Source organism: Lichenostomus cassidix, chromosome 4 (genome assembly GCF_008360975.1).
Source record: "Lichenostomus cassidix isolate B80296 chromosome 4, HeHo_3.0, whole genome shotgun sequence".
Classification (NCBI taxonomy): domain Eukaryota; kingdom Metazoa; phylum Chordata; class Aves; order Passeriformes; family Meliphagidae; genus Lichenostomus; species Lichenostomus cassidix.
The window spans coordinates 40,250,355-40,272,906 of NC_139484.1; the positions used below are offsets into that span (position 1 = coordinate 40,250,355).

A 22,552-nucleotide genomic window follows, 5' to 3' on the forward strand; every position below is an offset into this window, starting at 1 on the left:
GACACAAATATGGTAAGTTCAGCTTGCTTTGTAAATATTCACATACGACTAGGTTTTGTGGTTGCTTTCAGGAAGGATGAGAAATCTGAAATTTGTTGTAAACAAGAAAATTTTTCCGGGTGTTTAAAAATGTTATCATCATTTTATAGGTGAGAAAAGAGAGACTATGCTGTGATTCTACAGGATCAATTTCAGTGCGGTGTGGGTGATGGATGTTCTGAAAGTGTGTCCCAAGGTCAGTTACAATGTTGACAAAAAGACTACCCGCTCAAAGTAAATATTAAAGATGAGATAGCATTGCAGGCAGAAATATTTAACAAAAAGTGTTGACTTTTTTTTTTTTTTTTAAGTAAAGCGCAAGCCTTATCCATGCATCCAGATCTACTATGTGATCAGGTATGTAATCGTTATTGGAACTGGTATTCAATGAAAGGTTTTCATAGCAACAACACAGTGTAGGTTGGAGTATTTATGGCTTGTGTTGTGTGGTTAATTTATTTATTTCACTGCTTAAGTTTTTGGATGTGAAAAAAAAGTTTAGAATTCATATAGCATGTGGAGCAATGAATGTGAGTCATTTATTTGCTACCTTGACAACAGTATCTACTAAACTATCTGGAGAGTCAGTATTAGTAATGTCATTTCAATGGAATATTGTTCCCAGTCTAAGCAAGAATGGATATTCTGCTATTAAAAGATATACCAAAACAGCATATCACAGCTGCAACTGATTTTTCAATGTAATTTTGGATTAATCGTGAAAGAGTACAAGTGTAAATCAGTGCTAGGCTTAGCAGTGCTTTATAAAACTAATTATACACCCTTTATTAAACATACCCTAAAGAGTGATTTTGTGGTTTTTAGGATGGTTTGGATTTATCGGACTTTTTGTTTCATTTTCTTACTTGCTTCCGTTTACAGTGGTAAGTGAATATATAATTCCTGAGATTTACACACATTGTAAAGCACCTCTTGTAAAAGGGAAGATTAGTAACTGCAGTCTGCCCCTGGGAGAGCTGTTTATTCTGCTGCATTGAGCTTAGTTAAGTTTGGGTGACTGGCATGATCCTATTGTATGACCCAGAACTTTCTACTGGGGCTTTACTCGCGCTGTCCTGCCACCCCCTCCATGCTGTCACCTCCCCCAGCACACTCGGGACAATGCCACAGGCAGTTTGCTCTGTAGGACTGAGACTGCATCCGTATCCGAACTTTGAAATTGGTACAGTGCTCTATGCTCTGTGCCCAAGGCAAGGTTTGTAGCCTAAGCAGCACCGTTGGGGGTGCAGGAGGCAATGTGTTAATGATTTACTTTGTTCCATTAATGAAAGTTAAACTACAAAAATTGCATTGCGCTTCTCTGCAATTCCCTCTGCTGATAAATTATAACTAAGGCCCAACATGGGTATAAGTTCAGTAATGTATTAACTGTTCTCTCAGAGAACAACTAGGTAACAGTTTTTTGGCAAAATCTTATATATATATGTGTGTGTAGTATTATATAAGAAAATATTTTACCTGGCTTTAAATCCCAACAAAATGAAAATCTTGGAAAATTTCTGAGGGCTAGAAAACATTTTTATTAAATTAAAGTGTTCAGAACTTGCATAGTTTTACACGGTACATAGTTTTAGAGCATAAATAATTTTTTTGTGTGTGCTCATTTATGCTAGAAGAAAATAAGAGCCAACTTATATCATACAACAAATAACTGCAACATTCTTTTCTTCTAGCTTTAGAATGGACTTTTTCTTTAGAACGGACTTGGAGCATTCTAAGAATAGAAAACGCTTTTCTGTTAATGACAAAGTTAGACAAAGAAACTAGTGAGGATAATAAATGCCATTTTTTAGAGAAAGATCTTGAAAGTATGTACATATATATCAGAAAACTTGGATGTTTATAAAGCCTAATGTCTTACTAATAAGGAATTAACCTTTGAAAGATATTAGCATAGCTAGCACATATATCTAATAATTCCTTACTTTTTCGTTTTTTAAAAAAATACTATATTTTATTTGTGTGCAGAAAACACTGAACTGCCAAAGTATAGTTTATAATCATATAACAAATAAAATCCACTTGTAATATTTTAAAATTATAAAATCCAACATGATGGTTGCATTTGTGTTCATTTTCAATAGCACTTGATTCAGTATGATCACTCTATAACTCTATAGTAACAGATTAAGCCATTAGATAAAATGTTTTCAGTTGGGTTTCCTCCCAGTCTGTAAAAATTCATTATTTTCTCTTTATCTTTTATTGAAGAAAAAGTACTTATGTAGATACAGGAATAAAAATCAGCATTTTACTGTCTTACTACTGCTTTTGGAGGGCAAATGAAAGAAGAAAGTGGTCGCCTGGGCAAAGACAGCTCTCTTGTGTGTTTTAAAACAGAGTCCTTTGACAAACTACACTGCTTCTCCACTACAATGAATCTTCAAGACACCCAAGAGTCTTGAGAGTGACAGGGCCAGAAGGACTGGCCTGAAGTTGTGTCAGGGGAGGTTTAGGTTGGATATAAGAAAAAGGTTCTTCACGCAGAGAGTGGCTGGGCACTGGAAAATGCTCCCCAGAGAAGTAAGTGGTCACAGCACCAAGTCAGACAGAGTTCAAAAAGCATTTGATCAACACCCTCAGGCACATGGTGTGACTCTTGGGGATGGTGCTGTGCAGGGCCAGGAGCTGGACTCAATGATCCTTATGGATCCCTCCTAACACAGCTTATTCCATGATTCTGTGATCTTACAAGTGCCTTCATTTTGAAAGATAGGAGCAGGTTGCTGCTTAGGTTCCTTTGCTGCACAGCTGTGCAGTGTCAGTGGTTGTCATTACAGAGTTTGGTTTATCATTCAGAGTCCAGAATTCCTGCAGATGCAAGGTAGTAGTAGAGCTCATTTTTTTTCTAGACAGTTCCTGGGACATTATTGCTGTAACAGTATTTTCTTCAATGTAAAGAGTGTTTGGGGTCTTCAAGGTGGAGTGTGAGGGGGCTGAAGGTCTATGAAGTGCTAAGGGACCACTGAGGCTGTGCACAGTGGCACCATCTGTGACTCTGACCTCAGAGCATCCCTAAACAAAATAGGACTGTCAGTACATAAAACTTTCTAAGTCCTTTTGGTCTCTTCACTTCCTCCTGGTTTTCCTCGTAGTGATGCTCTCTATTGGTTTCTCTCAGAAGAGGCTCCTGCTGTTCCTCAGGTCTGCCATGAAAAGGCACTTTCTGCCATGCAGATCTTCCTCGTGGCAAATACTCCTTCTTCAGCTTCTGCCTTGGCTCAAGCTGCCCCACTCCAGCTTTGGGTGTGAGGCAGGGAACAGAGGGAGATACCCTAGAGAGTATCATTTCTGCTGGAGAGCAAAGATGAGACTCTCAGAGGAGCTGTGCTACTGAACCCCCTTACCCACTTTTCCTGACAAAAGACTGTCCTAAAAGCAAGGTCAATGATAAAGAGGAGCAGTGGCTTCACCCTCTCCTGGCAAACTGGGTTCTCCCTTCTCTAATAATTGAAGCATTTTGTTATTCCACGTCAGAATGTGTGACTCAGATCTATGAAAATACATTCTTCCAAGGAGGAGACGTCACTACATTTTTCACACCGACTGCCAATTACTGCCAAGTAGTGTGTACTTACCATCCTACCTGTCTGTTCTTCACCTACTTGCCAGCGACATGGACTAAGGATCCTGCAAAAAGGTAGAATGTTCATGTACATGTGTCTTGTGCTGCTCTCCTGAGGTAATTTAGGAACCTGGTAACATTTTGACAGAACACAGGCACGCAGGGAAAGGTACAGGGTTGCCATGGAAAACAATGTCATGTGTGTCTAAAACTGGTGATATAAGAGTAATTGCTTAAATTCAAAAGGTTAATCTTGACAATGCCAAATTTTTCACACTCACACACCAGCCCTTTTAAGGAAAGAGAACTGGGTCTGCACTCCCTCATCTGTGCCACATATTTATTGTTGAGGGACAATGTGAATAATTTCACATCTCCAATGATCCACTCAACTGTTCCCCATCCTTTCTATTTAGCACATTTTTCTCACAATTAAGGATTTCTGTAACCTGAGAGAATGAGGTTGTCTTTCTGCTTTACGCCCAGTGCATTTCTGTCCTCCAAACCCTGGGCTCTGCTTCTTATTTTCTTGGCACATCTTGGAGCTCCCGCAAACACAAAGTATTCTCATCTGCCACCAGTGCAAACAGTGTGTAAGGCTCTACCCTATTTTTCTTCCAATTGCACTTGTCAAAATTTTCATGTTGAGGGATATTGGACAGCCTGCATTTCACCTGAGAAACAATTATTAAGGTCTGTGTTGTACTGCAAAAGCTGTGAATTGCTGCATTTTAAAACACAGGTTCTCCTGCTATTTAAAAGACAGCGATACAGAAATGCTGCCAAAAGTGGATATGGAAGGAGCTGTCTCTGGACATTCCCTGAAACAGTGTAACATCCAAATTAGTGGTAAGAAATGGTTATTCACATGCATGTATTTTATGCTCTGTATTGGGTAGCAACTGTTAAAAAATTAGCATTTTGAAAAGATGAATGGAATCAGGGAAGCAGGCAAGGAGTGATTTGTGTGTTCTTTACCAGACTGCTTTCAAACACAGGTGACAAAACTTTCCCAGGTTCTACCCTTCAGGCCCAGCTATCCACCACCCAGGCTCCCCAATGAGGTAAAGGAAATCATGCTCTTGCAGTCACTGTTTCTTTTGCTAGAGGAATATGGGAGCCCATGCTTTCACTGCTGATTCTGGTTCTAAAGATTAATTTACTACTGCAATTCCACTCCAGAAAGCTGCTCATATGGCATGTGTGACCCTGCTATGTAACTCTGAGGGGCAGATGTTCAGCAAAGCAGAACTGCATTGTCACAAAGTGATGCTAGTACCTTTGTGATTCTGTGTAATAATTTTTTAGCAGCTGCATCTTACAGGGTTTGTGTGCTATACAGGAAGCCATAATGTCAACATTCTATACCTGCAAGTTATCACCAGGCATATGAAAAACCTAGTAAATGTGTTATTTTATATAGGCTTAAGCTTGCACTGTTCTAATGTCATTAAAAGGAGATCAGCTTTAAGCACAGCATGGTACTTTAGAAAAACAGAGTACTTTGGAATAACAGAATTTTTTCACTTCTTGCCTTTGAGGACAAATAGTGACTTATGGATGTCAGGCTAATTCTTTAGTTGTATTGGCAGAGCACCTCAATATGGAAGGAATAAGTGGGTTTTCATGCGAGTTCTCCATTGTAGCTAATATCAAGTAAATTTGGCTTGCTTTTTCTTGCCACTTGCCTTTCAGAGAAGTCAGGTCATTTAAAAGCTCTTTCCTGCCGATAACCCATCATGTTTATATTTCTGGGTATCTTGGCCTAGAAAAAGAGATTTTGGTGAGATGTTATTCTTTATGCTATTTAGACTAATTAATACTGGAATTACTCTAGAATCAGACTAAAATGAAAATCTATCCATGTATGTTTAAAAATGCCTCCAAACATTGTCTGGCTCTTGTTCTGTGGAGACCCCCCATGACCTGCATTTCAAAACCCTCGGTTGCAATCCCCGCTCTGCAGAGTGTAAATTAAATATTCTGACTCAAATGGGAGATGTCTGTTGCTTATGGGGACAGAATTTACCATTTAAACTGCTCTATGAATTTGGAATTGGGAAAATATATTTTAATATTGATTCTGAGTTCTTGTTTTGGTGAGTGTCATTGTGGTCTCAGTCAACCACAGTGGTCAGAGCCCATCTCTCATGTAGGCAGAGGCATTGTCAAAGTCTGCCAGTTTTTCCCCTTGCCATGAGCTGCTACACGAAACCTACATTTCTGATTTGGTGCCAGATCTATGTATAAAGAATGATGTAACTGAAGTGAGCGTGGGATGTGGCATCTGGATTATGAGGGCTGTGTCATACAAACTGCTATCTTTTGGGCAATTTGGGGAAAAAAATAGAAGTACATTTTCCGAACTTGGTCTCTCTTTCTTCACAGCTTGCAGCCCAGATGTCCATGTAGGATTGGATATGGAAGGGAATATTTTTGATATTTCTGTGGCTGACAGCTATCAAGAGTGTCAAAAAAGATGTACCAATGACAACCGTTGTCATTTTTTTACATATGCCTCTGAAACATTTCACAATGAAAGCTTTTGGTAAATACAAATTGGATTCATTTTCCTGGACAGCCCTGTGCTTTAGTAGAGTAGATCTCAGAGCAGTCTAAGGTGCAAGAATTTACTCAAGGACATTCAATTTATTCCTTCTTGCAATGTTTGTTCACACTTACAGGTAGGAAAATATCAATAGTAAATTTGCTTTCGTTTGTCCATTGGTGAGAAAGACATTCAATTATTGTAGCCCTGAAAAAACCTAAAATCCTCTGAAGATACTGAAATGTAAATTATATTGGTAGCTGTGCTGCATGTTTGCTCTGTTTGATCTTGCTCTGCCTATTGTTCTGAAAATAGCATCATCAGAGCAGCCAGAGAAATAATTTCATTTTTATGCAGCCTATTTTTGAGCTCTAAATCTGCTCAATTTTGCAATTTAAACATTGTTCAGCTAGCTCTGCTCATCATTTGAAGTCTGTTTTGAAGGATGCAGATTGTTCTGGCCCATGGCCAGCCCATGCACCATGGTAGGAATTGTGGGTTCAGGAGGGTGGTTTAGTCCAAGGAAGAAGGCCTGTTTTCTTACCACTGTCTTTATTCTTTGCATTCAGTAAAAAATGCTTCTTGAAACATACCAGTGTAGGAACTCCAACCAACATAAAGATGCTTGATGAGGTTGTGTCTGGATTCTCTTTAAAGCCATGCCAGCTTTCTGAATCAGGTAACTATTCAAAATATCTGATTCAGTTTAGTTTTAAGGGTTACGTATGCTGAAATGCAGTCTGTCACTGACATGTATAAATGTTTCATTATGTAGAATAATTCAAATATAATCTTATTCTTACAATATAGTTAGTACACTCAGACACAAATGAGGTTCATCTCTAATTTTTTCATGTTATCATTTGTCTTACAGAAACAGTTTCCTTCTTTAAAGATTAAAAGAATTCTTTTGCAAGATTAGCTTGATGAAATTGTGTGTTATCTTTGCATCATGGATACAAAAATGAAAGATAAAATCCCATCAAATTCAAAGATCAGGGGAAATGTAAAGTTTTCTATATTCTGTTTGTATACTGTGTATACACTTGAAAATTTTTAATGAAAATCTGCACCTTTCTAATGCAACTGGCTAATAGCAAAGGATATATTATGCATTTTGTTGGCAATTTGTGATGAAAGCAAAATGTCTGTGCTTCTTCCTGCAATCATTACTCAGACAAAAATCTCGAGTCTAAAATCAAACAGTGTGTATTAAACCTTCTTATTCTCAATTGAAACATCTTTCACTGTTTTCTATTTTTTCTTTTTTTTTTTTTAAATCTATGTCCACTTTGTCTTAGTGTGTGATATTTTCTCTTCTTAATGATAATGCTATTCTGCTTTCATATAGTCTTATTTTTCTTAGTTTTCCTGTATAAATCACATTTTGTAAAGACTATATCAACATATTTTTTTCTAAAATCAGTGCTTTGGCTACTGCTGAGTAACACTGGCACAGCACCAGTGCTCTGTCCCCAGCATTCCCCCCATCAATAGGCTGGGGTTGGGCAAGATCCTGTAAGGGAATACAACTAGGTCAGCTGACCCAAATTACCCACAGGGACATTCCATATCACATGATGTCAGCTTAGCTGTAAAAGCTAAGGAAAGGAGGAGGAAGGGGGGGAATTTGTTATTTAAAACATTTGCGTTCTGGAGCAACCACTATGCGTGCTGAAGCCTGGCTTCCCAGGAAGTGGCTGGATATCACTTGCTCCTGGAAAGTAAAGAATAAAATTAATGGGATTTTCCTCTTTGCTTGTGTGTGCAAAAGCTTTTGCTATTGCTTTAGTAAAGTGCTTTATTTCAACCTATGACTCATTTTCTTATAAATGAGGCTTTTCCTGCAAAGCTGGCTTTACCTCAAACCTCTGGATTTTGCCCTTCTGATTCTCTTCCTGATGATACTGGTGGGGGAGTGGGTGAGTGAGTGGCTGTGTGAGGCTTGGTTATTGGCAGGGGTTAAGCCATGACAGCATGTGAAAATCAGTCTTGTTCCTGCCTGTCTTTCCCTCCTTTCCGTGTCTTGTGAGAGAGGCAAGAGCAGAGAGAGAAGAAATAAATTGCATGGTCATCGAAGCCTTGACAGCATTAGTGGATCAAGAGGTCATCTAAAGAGGTCAGCTGTCCTGTTCTGAGACAGATCAGGTGTACCTGTCCAGACAGACACTTGTAGAATGCAGTTATAAAAAGTCAGTAACATCTTCTGCCTTGTTGTTTTGTCAATGTCTGAAATGGGTTTATTTGAATATTTGAGGTTCTTTTCTGACTTTATTTAGATTATTCCTTTCTGTGCGGCCTTTCATTTTGTGCCTTTGCCTTTCTGATTTGTTCCATATGTACACATTCTATTACACATTCCTAGTAATCTGTCTGTTTTTCTGCCTTTTGCAAAGCACCTTCCTTGAGGTCAGTGGATATTGAGCAAATGATCACTGAACATGATCCTTGAGATCACAGATTATCTTCCCTAAAGTTTCAGATCCACATTTATGCTTTACATATAATTTCCATTAGAAACTACCCATTTTCCTGAATGCTATTTCCTCTTAACATAGGATCTTACCTACTAATTGTCAGAGTTAATTTAGTCTTATTTTCTAGATTTCTGATTCTATTTTTTTTGCTGTTCTTATTGTATAATTACTGCCAAGTACTGTTGTCCTTTCTTGCCTATGCTTTTTGAAAACCTCATGAAATTAACAGGAAACACATTAAGATCTACTCCTTCTTTTTCCTTTTTTTCCCTTTCTGTAGTAAGATGTTCCTAGTATGTTTCTATAACCTGCTGGGCAGTATTGACTGGGTCGCTGTTCTTTCTCAGCAGCTGAAGTTCTCTGCTACCACCAAATCCTGTCTTTTGGATCAATTCACTATTTTTATTGTCTCTGCAGCTTGACAGGTTCAAGAAACATCCTCTCTGCTGATGCTTCCTTTTTTTCTTCTTTAATTCTTGCACTAGGATTCTAACAATATCTTTGGAGAAGGAAGCTCATTAATCTCTTTTTAAACATGCTAGTACTTACTGTAACCTTTATAATCATAGTCTGGCTACATGAACTATCCTGCCAAGCCTTTGTTGTGTTATTTTGGCCATGTCAGAGGGCAGACTGCACAGAAGTCCTACTTATTATGCCTACTTTTCAAATGGTAAAAGAAGTGTTAAGAAGATCATCCCATTACTTTTTTCCTAGTCTTCCCATGAACTTGATGTCACCGTTCAAATTAAAGTTTTCCCTATTAGATTAGCAAGTCTCTATTGTATCATGTAATTTCTCTTTTCCTCTATATGAACCTTACCCCTGTTCTGTAGTGCTCTCCATGACTTTATGTGTTCAAAAATGTTCTTGAGAAATATTTTTTGGTTAAAATATTTTGTTATCTTTCCAGTATATCAGCCACTGAAGGAAAATGGGAATAAAGGTAGAAATGAATAATCTGTAAATCTCAATATTCTGCTATCATACTAAAGTCTTTGGAATTTTGATACTTTGTTCTTGTTTTATACAGATTGTCAAATGGATATTTTTGAAGATCATGAGTTTTCAGGAATTAATATTACAAGTTTTTTCACTCCTGACATTTCTGTCTGCCAAACTATTTGTACATATTTTCCAAAGTGTTTGTTCTTTACATTTTTTACCAAGAAATGGCAAATAGAATCTCAAAGGTGAATATGACAATTAAATGTAATTTTCTATGTAGATTTTTAAAATTTATTTTTATAAATATGGTCTTTAAACAGTTTTTTAAACACTAATTTCTTATGTAAATTTATGTTGAAAAGCTATTTTCAGTAAAGCACAGCCTTTGAAGGTTTTTGTCCATAAATTTATAATTTCCTGTGGGCATTTCAACTGTTTTCCAATGCGATCAGGGCTTTTGTATTGTGGTATTTGGTCTTAATCTGGAAAGAGTTATACACGTCAAAAATACAGTGAGCCTCCACATTGTTTTAAAGATTTAAAGCTGTATTTTATGACATTATCAAAAGAGCCATCTGGTTTCCTGGCAGGGTGAACTTATTTACTTGAAAAGATTTTTCAATTAAGTTAATGGGTTTAAAAATATTTCTATTTGGCTTCCTTCTTTCATACTCACTAGTGAGTATAGTTAGAGACCAACATTCCACATAAACCAGAAAAATAAAATTTCAAAGGAATTTGAGGGAGAAGCCAAGCTGAGATGGTGTGCATAATTCAGTGTAATCTATATATGTATAAATACTCTAAAACCTTTAGTAGTATAGTTTTATGACATTTCACATTGCAACGACTGCCTCAATTTAGTGTGAACTAGTACACTTAGTGAATTCATTTTCCTACGAAATACTTCGACAGATTGAGACTTGGGAGGAAAAAGTATATTTAGGAAAGAACCTTCACTTACGAGTACTTAAACAATTACTTTTAGGATGTGAAAACAGATGTAGTTATTGTAAAAAATATTTCATTTTAGAAATCTTTGCCTTCTGAAGACATCAACAAGTGGAATTCCAGAGGGTGTCATATCACAAGAAAATACTGTGTCAGGTTTTGGCCTCCTAAATTGCAGAAGATCTTTTCCTGGTAAACAAAAACTTACAATAAAAATACTAATTTTTATTTAGTCTAATGAATAACTTTCTGATGCTTGGAATGCAATCATTCTTACAGCCTGCAATTCTCGCACTTACATGCATATGGATTTTTTTGGAAGTGAACTTAATGTCACTTATACTAAAGGACACAGAGCCTGTCAGCAGGTTTGCACAGACACGATCCGCTGCCAATTTTTTTCTTATTCTCTCCTCCAAGGTTCATGCAACGAGGAAAGGTGAGATATTTTTTCAAATGTTCAAAAATTGCTGCAATAATCATTCCACAGATGTGGTGAGGGAGTAATGTATGTGTGCTTCAATAAAAAAATACAAACAAAATGTCTGCATTAATTCATTGGCAGAAAGTGTGAGTGTCACCTAAGAATGTCCTCAAATGGATCTCCAGTGAAAATAGTACATGGGCCAGGAAGTATCTCTGGATACTCACTAAGATTATGTAAAAAAAGAGCCAGTACTGGTAAGTAAAACTTCTTTCATGAAAAAGAACCAGTGCTTCACTGATTTAAGTATAAGAGGCCAACCCAAGTTTTTTTAAAATGGTTGCATTGTCCCAGTGGGTCACCTTGTAATGTTAAAGTGTTCTAGAAAAATGAAGTCAGTCAGGTTTTCACATTGTAAACACCAGAGCAGCACTGTAGATTTGGTTTTAATAGACTTTATGATCATAAATAATGATGAATATATCATGTATCACCTTCGCAGTTGGCGATGCCTATTCAGTGGTCATTCAGAAAAACTGAAAATCCTCATTTTTTCATTGGTGAGTGCAAATTGGCTTTAAGCTGGGTTTTAAATTATTTCTGTAGTTTGTATGCAGCATTCTGCAAGAACTGTCAGGGTCGTTGGTGGGACGGACTCCTCCCCTGGTGAATGGCCATGGCAGGTCAGCTTGCACGCAAAGTTGTCTCGCCAGAGACACCTCTGTGGGGGCTCCATCATCAGCAACCAGTGGATTCTCACAGCTGCTCACTGTGTCACGAGGTGAGTAATAAATGTATAAATAAGCCCCAGATTTTTGTTTAGCTTGTGAGATAAATTGAGATCTACCTTTCAGGATAATAACAGTGAGAACTAGAATTAGATGAACTGCTTTAATGTAACCAAAAGGTGAAATTTTCAGGTAGACTATTCAGTTTCTTAATGTAACTGGAACTTTATACTTTGTCCCTTCTTAGCATAGTATTGTACTGATGATGCTAAATTACTTTAATGATTAAATTCCAAAGGAGAAAACAGATATCTACAGAACCCTTGACGTTCTCATGAGATACATGCTTTTTCTTACTGTAATACTAGATTAGGCTGTTCAATCACACACTGACTCTGTATCTTTTTCCCTCAGGCTTGAGAATCCCAACATTTGGCGTGTTTATGCTGGTATTTTAAGACAATCAGAAATAAAGGAGGACACGCCCTTCTTCAAAGTAGAAGAAATTGTTGTTCACTCTCAGTACAAAGATGCACAGATGGGATATGACATTGCTTTAATGAAAATTGCAAAGCCAATGAATTTTACTGGTATGTAGTGTATTGCAGAGGAATTCTGCTAACATGCAGGATGACAAAGGGCTGGCATTGCTATGGCAGTGCATGACACCTGGACTGGCTGCTTTTAATATGCAGTTACTGGGGTTTGAGGAGAATCTATTCTGTTGGCTTTGAAAAGAAAATGGGCAGCTTTAATTTATGTGATAGGAATGATAGATAGTGTAAGGTACAAAGCATAACTTGGAGGCTGCCATTAGGGGTCATGTAGATGCCCACAAAACCTTACTGTTGCAGTTGTCTCTGCTGGTCAAACTAATTATTTTAATCATATTTTAGATCTCCAGCTACCTATTTGCCTGCCATCAAAAGAAGATGCTAACATATTTTATACTGACTGCTGGGTTATTGGATGGGGTTACAGAAAAGAAAAAGGTACAAATACTTTAAAACAGTGAATTCTTGTACTTTTAAAATTAATGTGTTTGACAAAAACCAACTTCCTTTCTTTAAAAAAAGAATATTCTGCTCTGTTCTTAGCTACCATTATTCCTTGTAGATAGTATTTGAATATAATTCCTTATTAGGATGTATTTCCATTAAGACATCATAAAACATATATGAAAGATGTATGAAATCATCATTAAATAACTCCATGCTCTGACATAATAATTAGTTTTATAAATTGATTCAATTATTTGAATACCTGAGAATTCAACCTTAAATATATCCTGTACAATACTCAAATACTTTTCCTTAGATTCTTGCTTAATCTGCTGGCAAACCCCAGTACTGGGAAAATCCTGGGTTTTGCACCCTCCTTTTTATTTTCCTAGTGGAAAAAAGAGCAAAAAACTTGCCACTGAGCTCTTTTGAATTGCAGTCTGCAAATAACCCATGATTTCTTAAAACGTGATTATATTTGTATGACTTTAGAAATTGAAGATTGAAGTATGTTGCTTTTATGTTCTGAAGATTGATTACAAACAATGCCTTTGACTTGTGTTTTGATAATGGACAAATTTTGAATACTGATTTTATGTGGATGTAGGCCGAAACCTCTTAAATACAAAACTTTATGGTTTTACATTTATTTATTTATTTATTTCTATTTTGTGCAAATTTTTATTTTTATATAGATGTATACACATTCTATTTAGAGTACCTCTTTTATTCACCTGCTTATCTGAAAGGTGTAGTTCAATGTGAAGTCTAACAAATTTAGGCAGATACTCTACAGACAAATTTCTTCTGTTAATTTCTAGAGAAAAGGCTGCTCTCAAATACTTTTGTTTAGTTTATGTGCAAATTTCTCCATCTTGAAAACTACTAGGACAGAAAGTAGCACAGATTTGGCAGCTGAGAGATCCCAAACTTATTGCAACACTTTACTAGGAAATAAGTTACTAACATAAAGCAATGCAAACCACAATGCTCCAAGGACCAATGTCCTGAGAGCTGTTCACATATGACAATTCATTACAAATCACAAGGGAGTTTTGAAGCTTTTCCAGTCATGAGAAAGAAAATGGCATTATAAAAAACATTTAAATTAGAAGACAATTCACATTGTTTACTAACACAAAAAAAGGACAATCAGTGTCATGAACATCTATTAACACTCTAGAAGCAGTGATCTCCACTTTGTAGTATCAGTGTATGGGGATTTCTAGAGTTGAATTTTAACCTTTGTTTTGCTAGAATCAAACTTTTCTCTGCTCATACCACCTTTTATACAGGTCGGGTACAAGATATTCTTCAGAAGGCTCCTGTTCCCTTCATGTCAAAGGAGGAGTGCCAGGCAAGGTACCGGAAGCGCAGAATAGGTGACAAAGTGATCTGTGCTGGCTATGACGAAGGTGGAAGGGATGCTTGTAAGGTAATGACAAACCGTAGTGTATAGTTATATATTCCAAATATATGTTCAAATATATAAGTCAGTACTATAGTTATTTTTAATTGCTTTAGAAAAGTATGACCATCAATAAAGTTCCTGATTAACTTGTCACTTTTTGTTGTCAAAAGCAATGAAAAAAAAATATGGAAAATACTTCTTATATAACACTGAAATTTTTGGGGATAAATTCCATGGGTAGGAAGCTCTGAGTGTGGATATATGGATATCCATTTAGGGAATAAAACAGTATTCCTTCAGACTATCAGAATTCCAAAGACAGAAAGTATGGTATCTTGAAACATTTCTCTAATACAAGCAGATTTCATATGTGGTTTCTTTATTTTTCATTTCTTGGCATGAAATACAGTATGTAAAAGCTTATTTTAAAGCATCCACTGTGTACAAACCAGAAGGGAGAGTGCTAGCAATGCTATTAAAATGCATGGGGAATAGAAGGCTAAAAACAAACCGTGCAAACTGCTCTGTTCGTAATTAGAATTGAAAATGTCACAACAGCATGAGTTCCGTGAGCCAAATTCTCTATTCAAGTGTAAACTCACGCACTTTCGTCAGTTTAAATATTGAGTTAATCTCTGCAGGAAGAATCTGATTATTAATACTTAATTCTCTACCAAATACAGTTTTCACTGCAAACATTTAACAGTTAATATTTTGATGTTGAGATGTTATGTTGACATGTTACTATGATTGGTAAGGAATAAAAATATTTAGAGCTAGGAAGTAATTTTTTCTCTGTGCCAATTAAACTTTTTTTGTCTGATACAGTGTAACAGATCATGGAGATGCTCTTTTGAAAAGTAACACACTTGCCATTGTCTTAACTCATAACAGCTACTGTAAAGAACCTTATGTTGCTTAGGAATAGGAAAAAACCCAGAAAGTTATTTTATCCTGTGGGAGACAGAGTCACTCAAGATAAGCAATGTAGAAAACTGAGGTACTAAAGACAAGGTCATAAGAAGAAACACTGCCAAATTCACTGTTTTTCCTACTTGCCCATATAGTTTTCACTGGGTTTTAAATCACTGAATGTAGATAAGTAATTAATAATAATAAAAAAGAAAATAAAGCCAGTAGTTTTGAACCTTCATGGCAAGTGGAAATTGTTTGCAATGACTATTTATTAATTAGAAATCAATTTATTAAAAAATAAGAAAACCTGCTTCAGTCCTCTCTTAATCAGCCTTACGTGAAAGAGATTGAAATCCAGGCTGTTATGCTGGTAGTGACATTGAATGATGCTGATCTTATTCAAGGCTTTCTTTGTGACAGAAATACTGACGAGGCCTCTTCCTTGTTCGCTCTCTCTTTGTCTCCTGTGACACAGGGAGATTCAGGAGGGCCACTGTCATGCAGGCACGAGGAGGTGTGGTATCTGGTGGGCATCACCAGCTGGGGTGAAGGGTGCGCTCGCCCCAGGCAGCCAGGAGTCTACACCAAAGTTGCTGAGTATTCAGACTGGATTCTAGAAAAAACCACGCAGCAAGAGCATTACTGACTCTCTCAAAGTGATGGTTTGGAATAACAACCCTAAAAGCGATGTAATAAAGCATATTACTGTATTTTTAAATGGTCCTTTTTGTTAGTCTGAAGTGTAAAAGACTTGTTTTAAGACCAAGAAAAGCAGGAATGCATGAGTTTTCCTATTACTAAATAAAAAGCAGTAATAATTATTAATAAACTCTGTGATCACTGATTTGGCAAAAAAAAAAAAAAAAGGTTGAGCCATGGATTTTTCTGTCCTTGCTAGAGTAAAATGGGAGTGGGTAAGGTTGCAGGACACATATGGACCTGGGAACTGGGAGCTACTTCTGACTTCGGAGGTTGCAACACAGCAAGGGAAATTTCCCTCCCTTTTCTGAATGTGGTTATAACGGGAGAACCACTTACAAGCTTACTAAAGGGCTGGGGAAAGGGAAGCTAAGGCATGGAGATGCTTACACAGTCCCATAAACATAGTTCCCTAAGGGAATTTTGGAATGAACCAAAAAAGTGTCAGTACCAACCAAGAAAACAAACCCAGAGATCCTGGCAAATTCTTCATCAATGGTTTTATGAGTATGGTAACAGTGCTGGGATTTAGTTGGCACAGGCAGGCAGAGGGAGCAACCAGTGGCCAAGGGCTGAAATGCAAAGGGTAAACTTATCTCACTGGCTGGAGGGTCTCTGGAGTGGCCCTGGGCAGAGGGACACAGGCAGATGCAGACACTGCCAAGCCCAGTTCATGCTGGAAGATCCCATCCTGCTGTTCCCAGAGCTCTGCCAAGGGTTTGCACAGGCATGGTTTACCATCGTGCTGGGATCTTCCCTGGGCTTTGATCATGTCAGGACCAAGGCAGGGAGCTCAAGCCTGTCCCTTAGGGTGCCTCCAAGTTACCAAACCCCTGTGTTGTCTATACACAGATGTTCTCAAGGCACACAGAAGGTAAACAACAGAAGGCATGAAGTATATATTTTTCTACATTGCTACTCTCCAGATTTTTTGCATTCCCAGCTGCAAGGCCACCTGAGCATGTTTATAATTCCCAACAGTCTTCCGCTTTTAACCCTTTTCTCCCAATGTGCTGTCTTTCCCTTACATTATTGTAATTTGTGTGAAAAAGTTTGTGATAAGAATGATAATGAGTGTCTTCATCTACTCTTGAGGAAGAATATCCAGAAAATCAATGAAAGGATCCCCCTTTTAAAGACATAATGTCAGTGGTTTTTAATGCAATATATTTTTATTTTCCAAATACATAACTCTCCTTGATTAAAGAAAAACTCTCCTTGGTTAAAGAAACAACTTTTTCCTTTTCCTATTTCTCCTTATTTCCTTTTATAATTTCTTGTTACTTTGTGTCAGGGAGCAAACATATTTCATAGCTAAAATTAATACTAGTGTGAGAACCAGCAGTCAAAAATTAATTACTTTCCCATAGTAAGAAGCAGAATTTCATACTGCATCAGAAAGGAGAGCAGAGTGCTAGTGCTGTCTTTGCCAAATTTTATGAGCTTGTTTCCTAATCATCTACATTACCATAATTGCTGAAAATATGTTCCACAGTGCTACTCATAATTGCCATACACCATACTGGGAGGTAAACAGCAGGAGTGGCTCTGCAAGTAAATGAGGTCATGAAACTTAAAATTAAACATTGCATTTATGGGAGAAAAGAATCAAGATGCTGAAAATTACCTTTGTATTTATTTTTTTTATGCTTCATTTGTAAATAATACTGAGAAAAAAATGTAATTCCACACTACAAGCTTATTCTCCTATCTGGAGTCAGGGTGTGCAGGGCTAAGCTGACTGCAGGCTACAAGGCTTAAATCCCAAAGCTGTATTCAAAGGTTGGGGAGTTGATTTAGTTTGTTTGTTTATTTTTAAAGAATCAGAATTCAGAAAAGCGATGAAAACAGTCCAAACTTCACAGGAGGGGAGAGGTAATGCTGCTGCTGCAAGCACATCTGGGGAAAGAGAAGTGCTGCCTTCCCTCCACCCTGTAGTGGACTCCTGGAGATAGGGACTTGAGTCTCTGAGGTTGCACAGTGCCGAAGGTCTCATGCGTTGAAAGTCCTGAGTGCAGGACATGGATGTTCAGAGAGCCAACAGGCAAAGTCTGAGGTGCATTGGGAGAATTGGATCAAGGGTGAGAGGGAAGGCATATCACTGTGCTGGGATTTTTGCCAACACTGCAGAAGCAGAAACAGGAGATAAAGGTGGGGGCTGATGTCCTTCTCATGCTCTGTTTAATCCTCAGCTGGTTTAAAATAACAGCAAACCTCAGACATGCTGTCAAAAACCTAGAGACTTAAGTAAGGGACTGAGAAAGAAAAAATAGAAAACAGGAGAAAAAAAAAGCAAGATTCTTGGCATTCAAGTGCGGTTCTGTCCTCATGGGAAAGGAATGAAGACAGCTGGAAAAGAGTTGCTGAAGGAAAAAAGGAATTGCTTCAGTACAAAAACAGAGACTGAGACTCTCTAAAAAGAATCATCAGGAGACCATCCAAAATACTTGTCTGCCAATACTCCAACTGTGTATGCTAAAGAGCATATGCAATGTCAATCTGACAACCTTTAATACTTTCCCATAATAATGCTGTCATCAGCTTTTTCAAATGCATAATAACACATACAATAAAATACATACAAAAATGTATGTGTTATTTTTTTCTTTTCTTTCCTTCCTCCTCTCATTTTGTTTGTTTGTTTGCTTGTTTGTTTTCTGTTGCAACATTTCAGGTTGTAACTACTGGAGTAAAAAAGAGGAGTGGCAGCTCAGCAGTGCCCTGTACGCCCCTGGAGCTCCATGTTTTGTTTCTCAGAGGTATACCAGGTGGCAGCAACACACCATAGGAAACTCAGCTGTTCCTGTGGAAAGGATAAGCGATCTCAATGGCTGCAGACATCCTTCATGAGCATCTGTTGACCAGATAAAACAACTTATTCCAATATATTTTCACCTAGAGCAGATGTTCTTCAGTGACATTTTGCATTAGTTGTCAGTCCATCTGTAATGAGTTCCTGATAGCTAAAAGTGAGTACCAGGAATAGGTACGTGGAGAATGCAGGAGTTTTTGGTGGCTCTATGAAGTCCTTATGACTTTGTTTAAGATGAACTGCGTGAGGGAATGTCTGACCTTTTTGTGTGTTTATACACCAGTGTGATATGTAATTCACTGAGACCTTTAGACTCATAGATAGAAATGTATTGGTGTTATTAAGTGTTGTATTGCTTGGGCTTTCTGGTATTAATAGGTAACTTGCACTAAATGAGAGGCAGTTTGTGACCTTTATTTATTCTCTCTTCTCCTTCACCTCCCTAGGGTAAAGTAATTTCTAAAAAGCCAACAACCAAAAAACCTATCTCAATTTCATTAAAGAAAAGTCTGGCCTTATACTTTAAATCTGCCCATTTATATTGGAACAGAACATAAACATCATTGCTTTAGTTGTTATTTTAATGAATGGCAAGTGTCTCTGGTCATCCTGAAAGACAATAAATCTTATAATCTTACTTGCAATAGATAGGTAGAAATTTTGGTAGGGGCAAGGGCCATTATTGATGTATTGAATGGCAGTATTAGTCTGGCCTGATTTTTTCATACAAACAAGATCCCTGATCCCAGAAATTTACAGGCTTGTTCAGGCACAGATGAAACACTTCATATATGCTGTGGCAGTACTGAGAACAATTAGTTCATCATTAAGGCATATTCTTTTGTTGCTCAAGTGGACTCTTTAACTTGTAATAACCTCCTCTGTAGTAATTGTAATAGAATTGTAAACCAAATAAACCCACTTTCCCATTGAACTGGCAATGCAGTGTTTTCCACCACTGCTGGTGCTTTGCCTAATGTCTGAGGTTGACGTCTGACTTTTTGAAAATGATCTGAAGTGTGAAAAAGAAGACATAAAATCTCTCATTTCTTCTTGCTGGGAGAATTCAAAATCCTTGTAGTGAAGATCTACAGAGATCACCAAGTAAGTCCATTTCCTCTGCTTTCCCAGCAGAGGGGAGTGGAACAATTTGGTATAAGCTTTTAGTGGAAGTTTAATTTGTTCTGTGAAAAATATTATTCAGCTGTAATGAAAAATGCTTCTCAGATGCTGAAAAATAGCAAACTGGATGGAATTAAAATAATTCACAGTGGCACTCCTCCTAGTAGGATAACTGTGAATTTGTATTCTCTGCCTAATTTCCAGTATGGATGGAGGATTCTTTGAAAAATCACTGCTAGTTGCTTTTTTTTAAAGTTAAATATCTGATTTATGATACATTCCAATTGCATTTCCACTTCAAATAGGAGACAATGTTATTTTGAGTCTGAACAATAATAGTAGATGTACAATACTACAAATTTATAGTGAAGCATTTCATGGAGTAATAAATTGATTGTTTTTCCTGTGGTCCTTGTGTTGCAAATCGCATTATAGATGTGTATAGATGTGTTAGAATTACTGTGGATTGTTGCATGCAACAAGAAATCTTTTCATGTGTTATGCATTGGAGTTTGGGGTTTCCTTCATGTTGTGGTGGGTTTTGGTTTTGTCTTATTTTTGGTTGGTTGGTTGCTTGATTTGGGTTTTTAAAAAATTTTCTGCAGTTACTCTTTATATTTTTGATAGTCTTTCCCCATCACAATGTAATGTTAGCCAGAGTTGAGTCAGTTTCCATATTTTTATTAGCTGGTTTATTTGTAGAGGTTAGAAAAGTGTATGTGTGTGTGTGGGGGAGCAATGATACCAAAGGAAGAGGACTGTATGCACAGGGCTTGCAAAAGATTAAGGGGAATTGATGGGAGCTAAAGCAAAGTTAAAGTAAGTTAGAACAAACAAAACAAGAATCAGTGCAACTTGAAGACCAACCTAAAGAGTAGATATACATCTGGGCACCTGAAACTGAAAATATGATGGAACACCTAGACATCCTTTCCAGGTGCCCAAAACTGGAACCTGAAAATTAAATCATGTATGGTACCGGAATTGTTTCTGAGCTAGGAAGCTGTAGAACCATCTGAAGTGCAGCACTGCCCTAACACGACTGTGCTGTGCTCAGGCCTGAGCTTGTCATCACAAAACTCTGCTGTGACTTGCTACTCTACATTGATGTATCGGATTAAATTGTCAGCATCAGAGCTGTACTTCCACTCCCATTTCCACTGACTGTACCAACTGGTAGATATTGTCTCCCAATAACCTCCTTGCTTGTTTTTGTCCCACAAAGTCATGTACCATGATTTTGGGAATGGTATGGTTTTAATTATCATAGGAGATCTGAAAAAATCTCAGTTGCAGGGTGTTACTGGGTATGTAGCCTCCCTGAAGCTCACTGTATTGCATGTCCCTAGCACAGCATTGCCTTTTGAATGATTTCTGTTGGTTGAGTGCTGCTAATGGAAAGATGCTTCTTAAGGAAACACCATCAATAACATATCTGAAGCTTCCATGTTTCTGTGCTGTGATTCCCTTTTCTTGTGCATGGTTATCTACTTAAGAATTTAGGCATGAGTGTTTCAGTTTTGAACTTGTGCCCAACGTGTTGAGTAGGGAACAAGTGATACTCAACATATCACTCAATGTGACTGGCAAAGGAGGAAGGAGCATTGTCATCCCATGGGGGACAGGGTGAAAGTGTAGAAGGGGAAGGACAAAGGAGCTGCTTCTCTCTTCTGGGCTTCCTGTGCTTTGGCTGTTTTAAAAGATGACTTGATGCCATAGTACTGCCTGAATGCAACTAATTTTCTGAACTCTATTGTTGGAAGAACTGGGCTGAACAGCTAATAAAACATGTGTGTGATTAAGACTGAATGAGTCCAATAAACCAAAACTTTGGACTTCAAGTAGTCTAAAACTTCAGGATTGACAGAATGGACTGGTATGAGAGGTAGAATTACTGTAAACACAGATAAGAAATGGATTAAAGAGGTTGCATATTTATTCCCAGTGAATTTATTTTGCTTATTAACAGAAAAGTTTTTATGGCTCTCAGAAAGCCTCTGATTTCTTTACCTTTCACTAAATTTCCAGGGAAAAAGAGAAGCTTTTGCAAATAGTCTAAAATAACTTTCAATATCCTGTCACTAGGTGGCGCTTTAGATTTAATTTGTCTTGTGTCTAATGGCTATGGCAAGAAAATGAACATCTAAAAGGATATATTTATTCCTATAGCTGATAAGTAATAATAAATAATTAAATTGCCATCTTAATTTGTAGAACTTGGAGAATTCAAAGGCAGCAGATATGTTTAGCTCCACATTTCTTCACAACACAGGGACATTTAGAGACAGTAGGACATGAAGGCTGACAAAACCAAGTTAAACAAAAGCTATTTGCCCACAACTCCCTGCCTGTGGAACCCCACAATATTTCACATTTTAATAAACAGGCATAAAACCACTGAAAGACACAGTGGGGGCCCTGAGCACGTCTGTTCTCTCTGGGGGGCTTGCCTTGAGTCCAGCTGGGCACAGTGCAGTTGTCTGGCCCTGAATCAGGGAGCTTGGGAGACAGAGTTGGGGGAACTAGCTCAGCGACTATGTGTTAGCCTGACCCTCACACATACTACTGTGCCTTATAAGCTTAAAAAAATAATATATATGTATGACTGGTTCTTACCACCAAAACCATACCCATCTGTTAAAAATTCCTCTGTCAGACTTTCATATGTGGAAAAGCCTATAGTGATATTATCTGAAATGGATAAATTCTCAGTATTGGGAAGAGATGATAATCTGAATTGTTAGTTTCCAACATTAGCTATGAACACAACCAAGAGGAATCATGCAGAACAATGTCCCAGGTGCTACAAGTTCTTGAGTAGAATAAATAATATCTTGCTGTTCTACAGTTCTGTCATTTCAAAGTGGCTGTTGATCTTAGAAAAACTTAGA

General features: G+C 37.5%; 1 protein-coding gene across 5 annotated transcripts; it reads left to right on the top strand.

Moving 5' to 3' along the window:
- The first annotated feature begins 350 nt into the window (after positions 1 to 350).
- LOC146438313 (coagulation factor XI-like) lies at positions 351 to 15,746 on the top strand. 5 transcript variants are annotated; one of them, XM_085058814.1, is made up of 16 exons: positions 351 to 396; positions 865 to 923; positions 2,401 to 2,583; positions 3,538 to 3,700; positions 4,368 to 4,474; positions 6,014 to 6,173; positions 6,743 to 6,852; positions 9,684 to 9,843; positions 10,632 to 10,741; positions 10,829 to 10,988; positions 11,115 to 11,230; positions 11,580 to 11,754; positions 12,116 to 12,291; positions 12,598 to 12,693; positions 13,998 to 14,137; positions 15,504 to 15,746. In XM_085058814.1, exons 5-16 carry the CDS (start codon positions 4,402 to 4,404, stop codon positions 15,672 to 15,674), a joined length of 1,647 nt encoding a protein of 548 aa, XP_084914940.1. In that variant the 5' UTR covers positions 351 to 396; positions 865 to 923; positions 2,401 to 2,583; positions 3,538 to 3,700; positions 4,368 to 4,401; the 3' UTR covers positions 15,675 to 15,746. The 5 variants fall into 5 exon arrangements, with proteins under 5 accessions (XP_084914940.1, XP_084914942.1, XP_084914937.1 ...); XM_085058816.1 differs by having other exon boundaries at positions 4,388 to 4,474; XM_085058811.1 differs by lacking the exon at positions 2,401 to 2,583.
- The last annotated feature ends 6,806 nt before the right edge of the window (positions 15,747 to 22,552 follow it).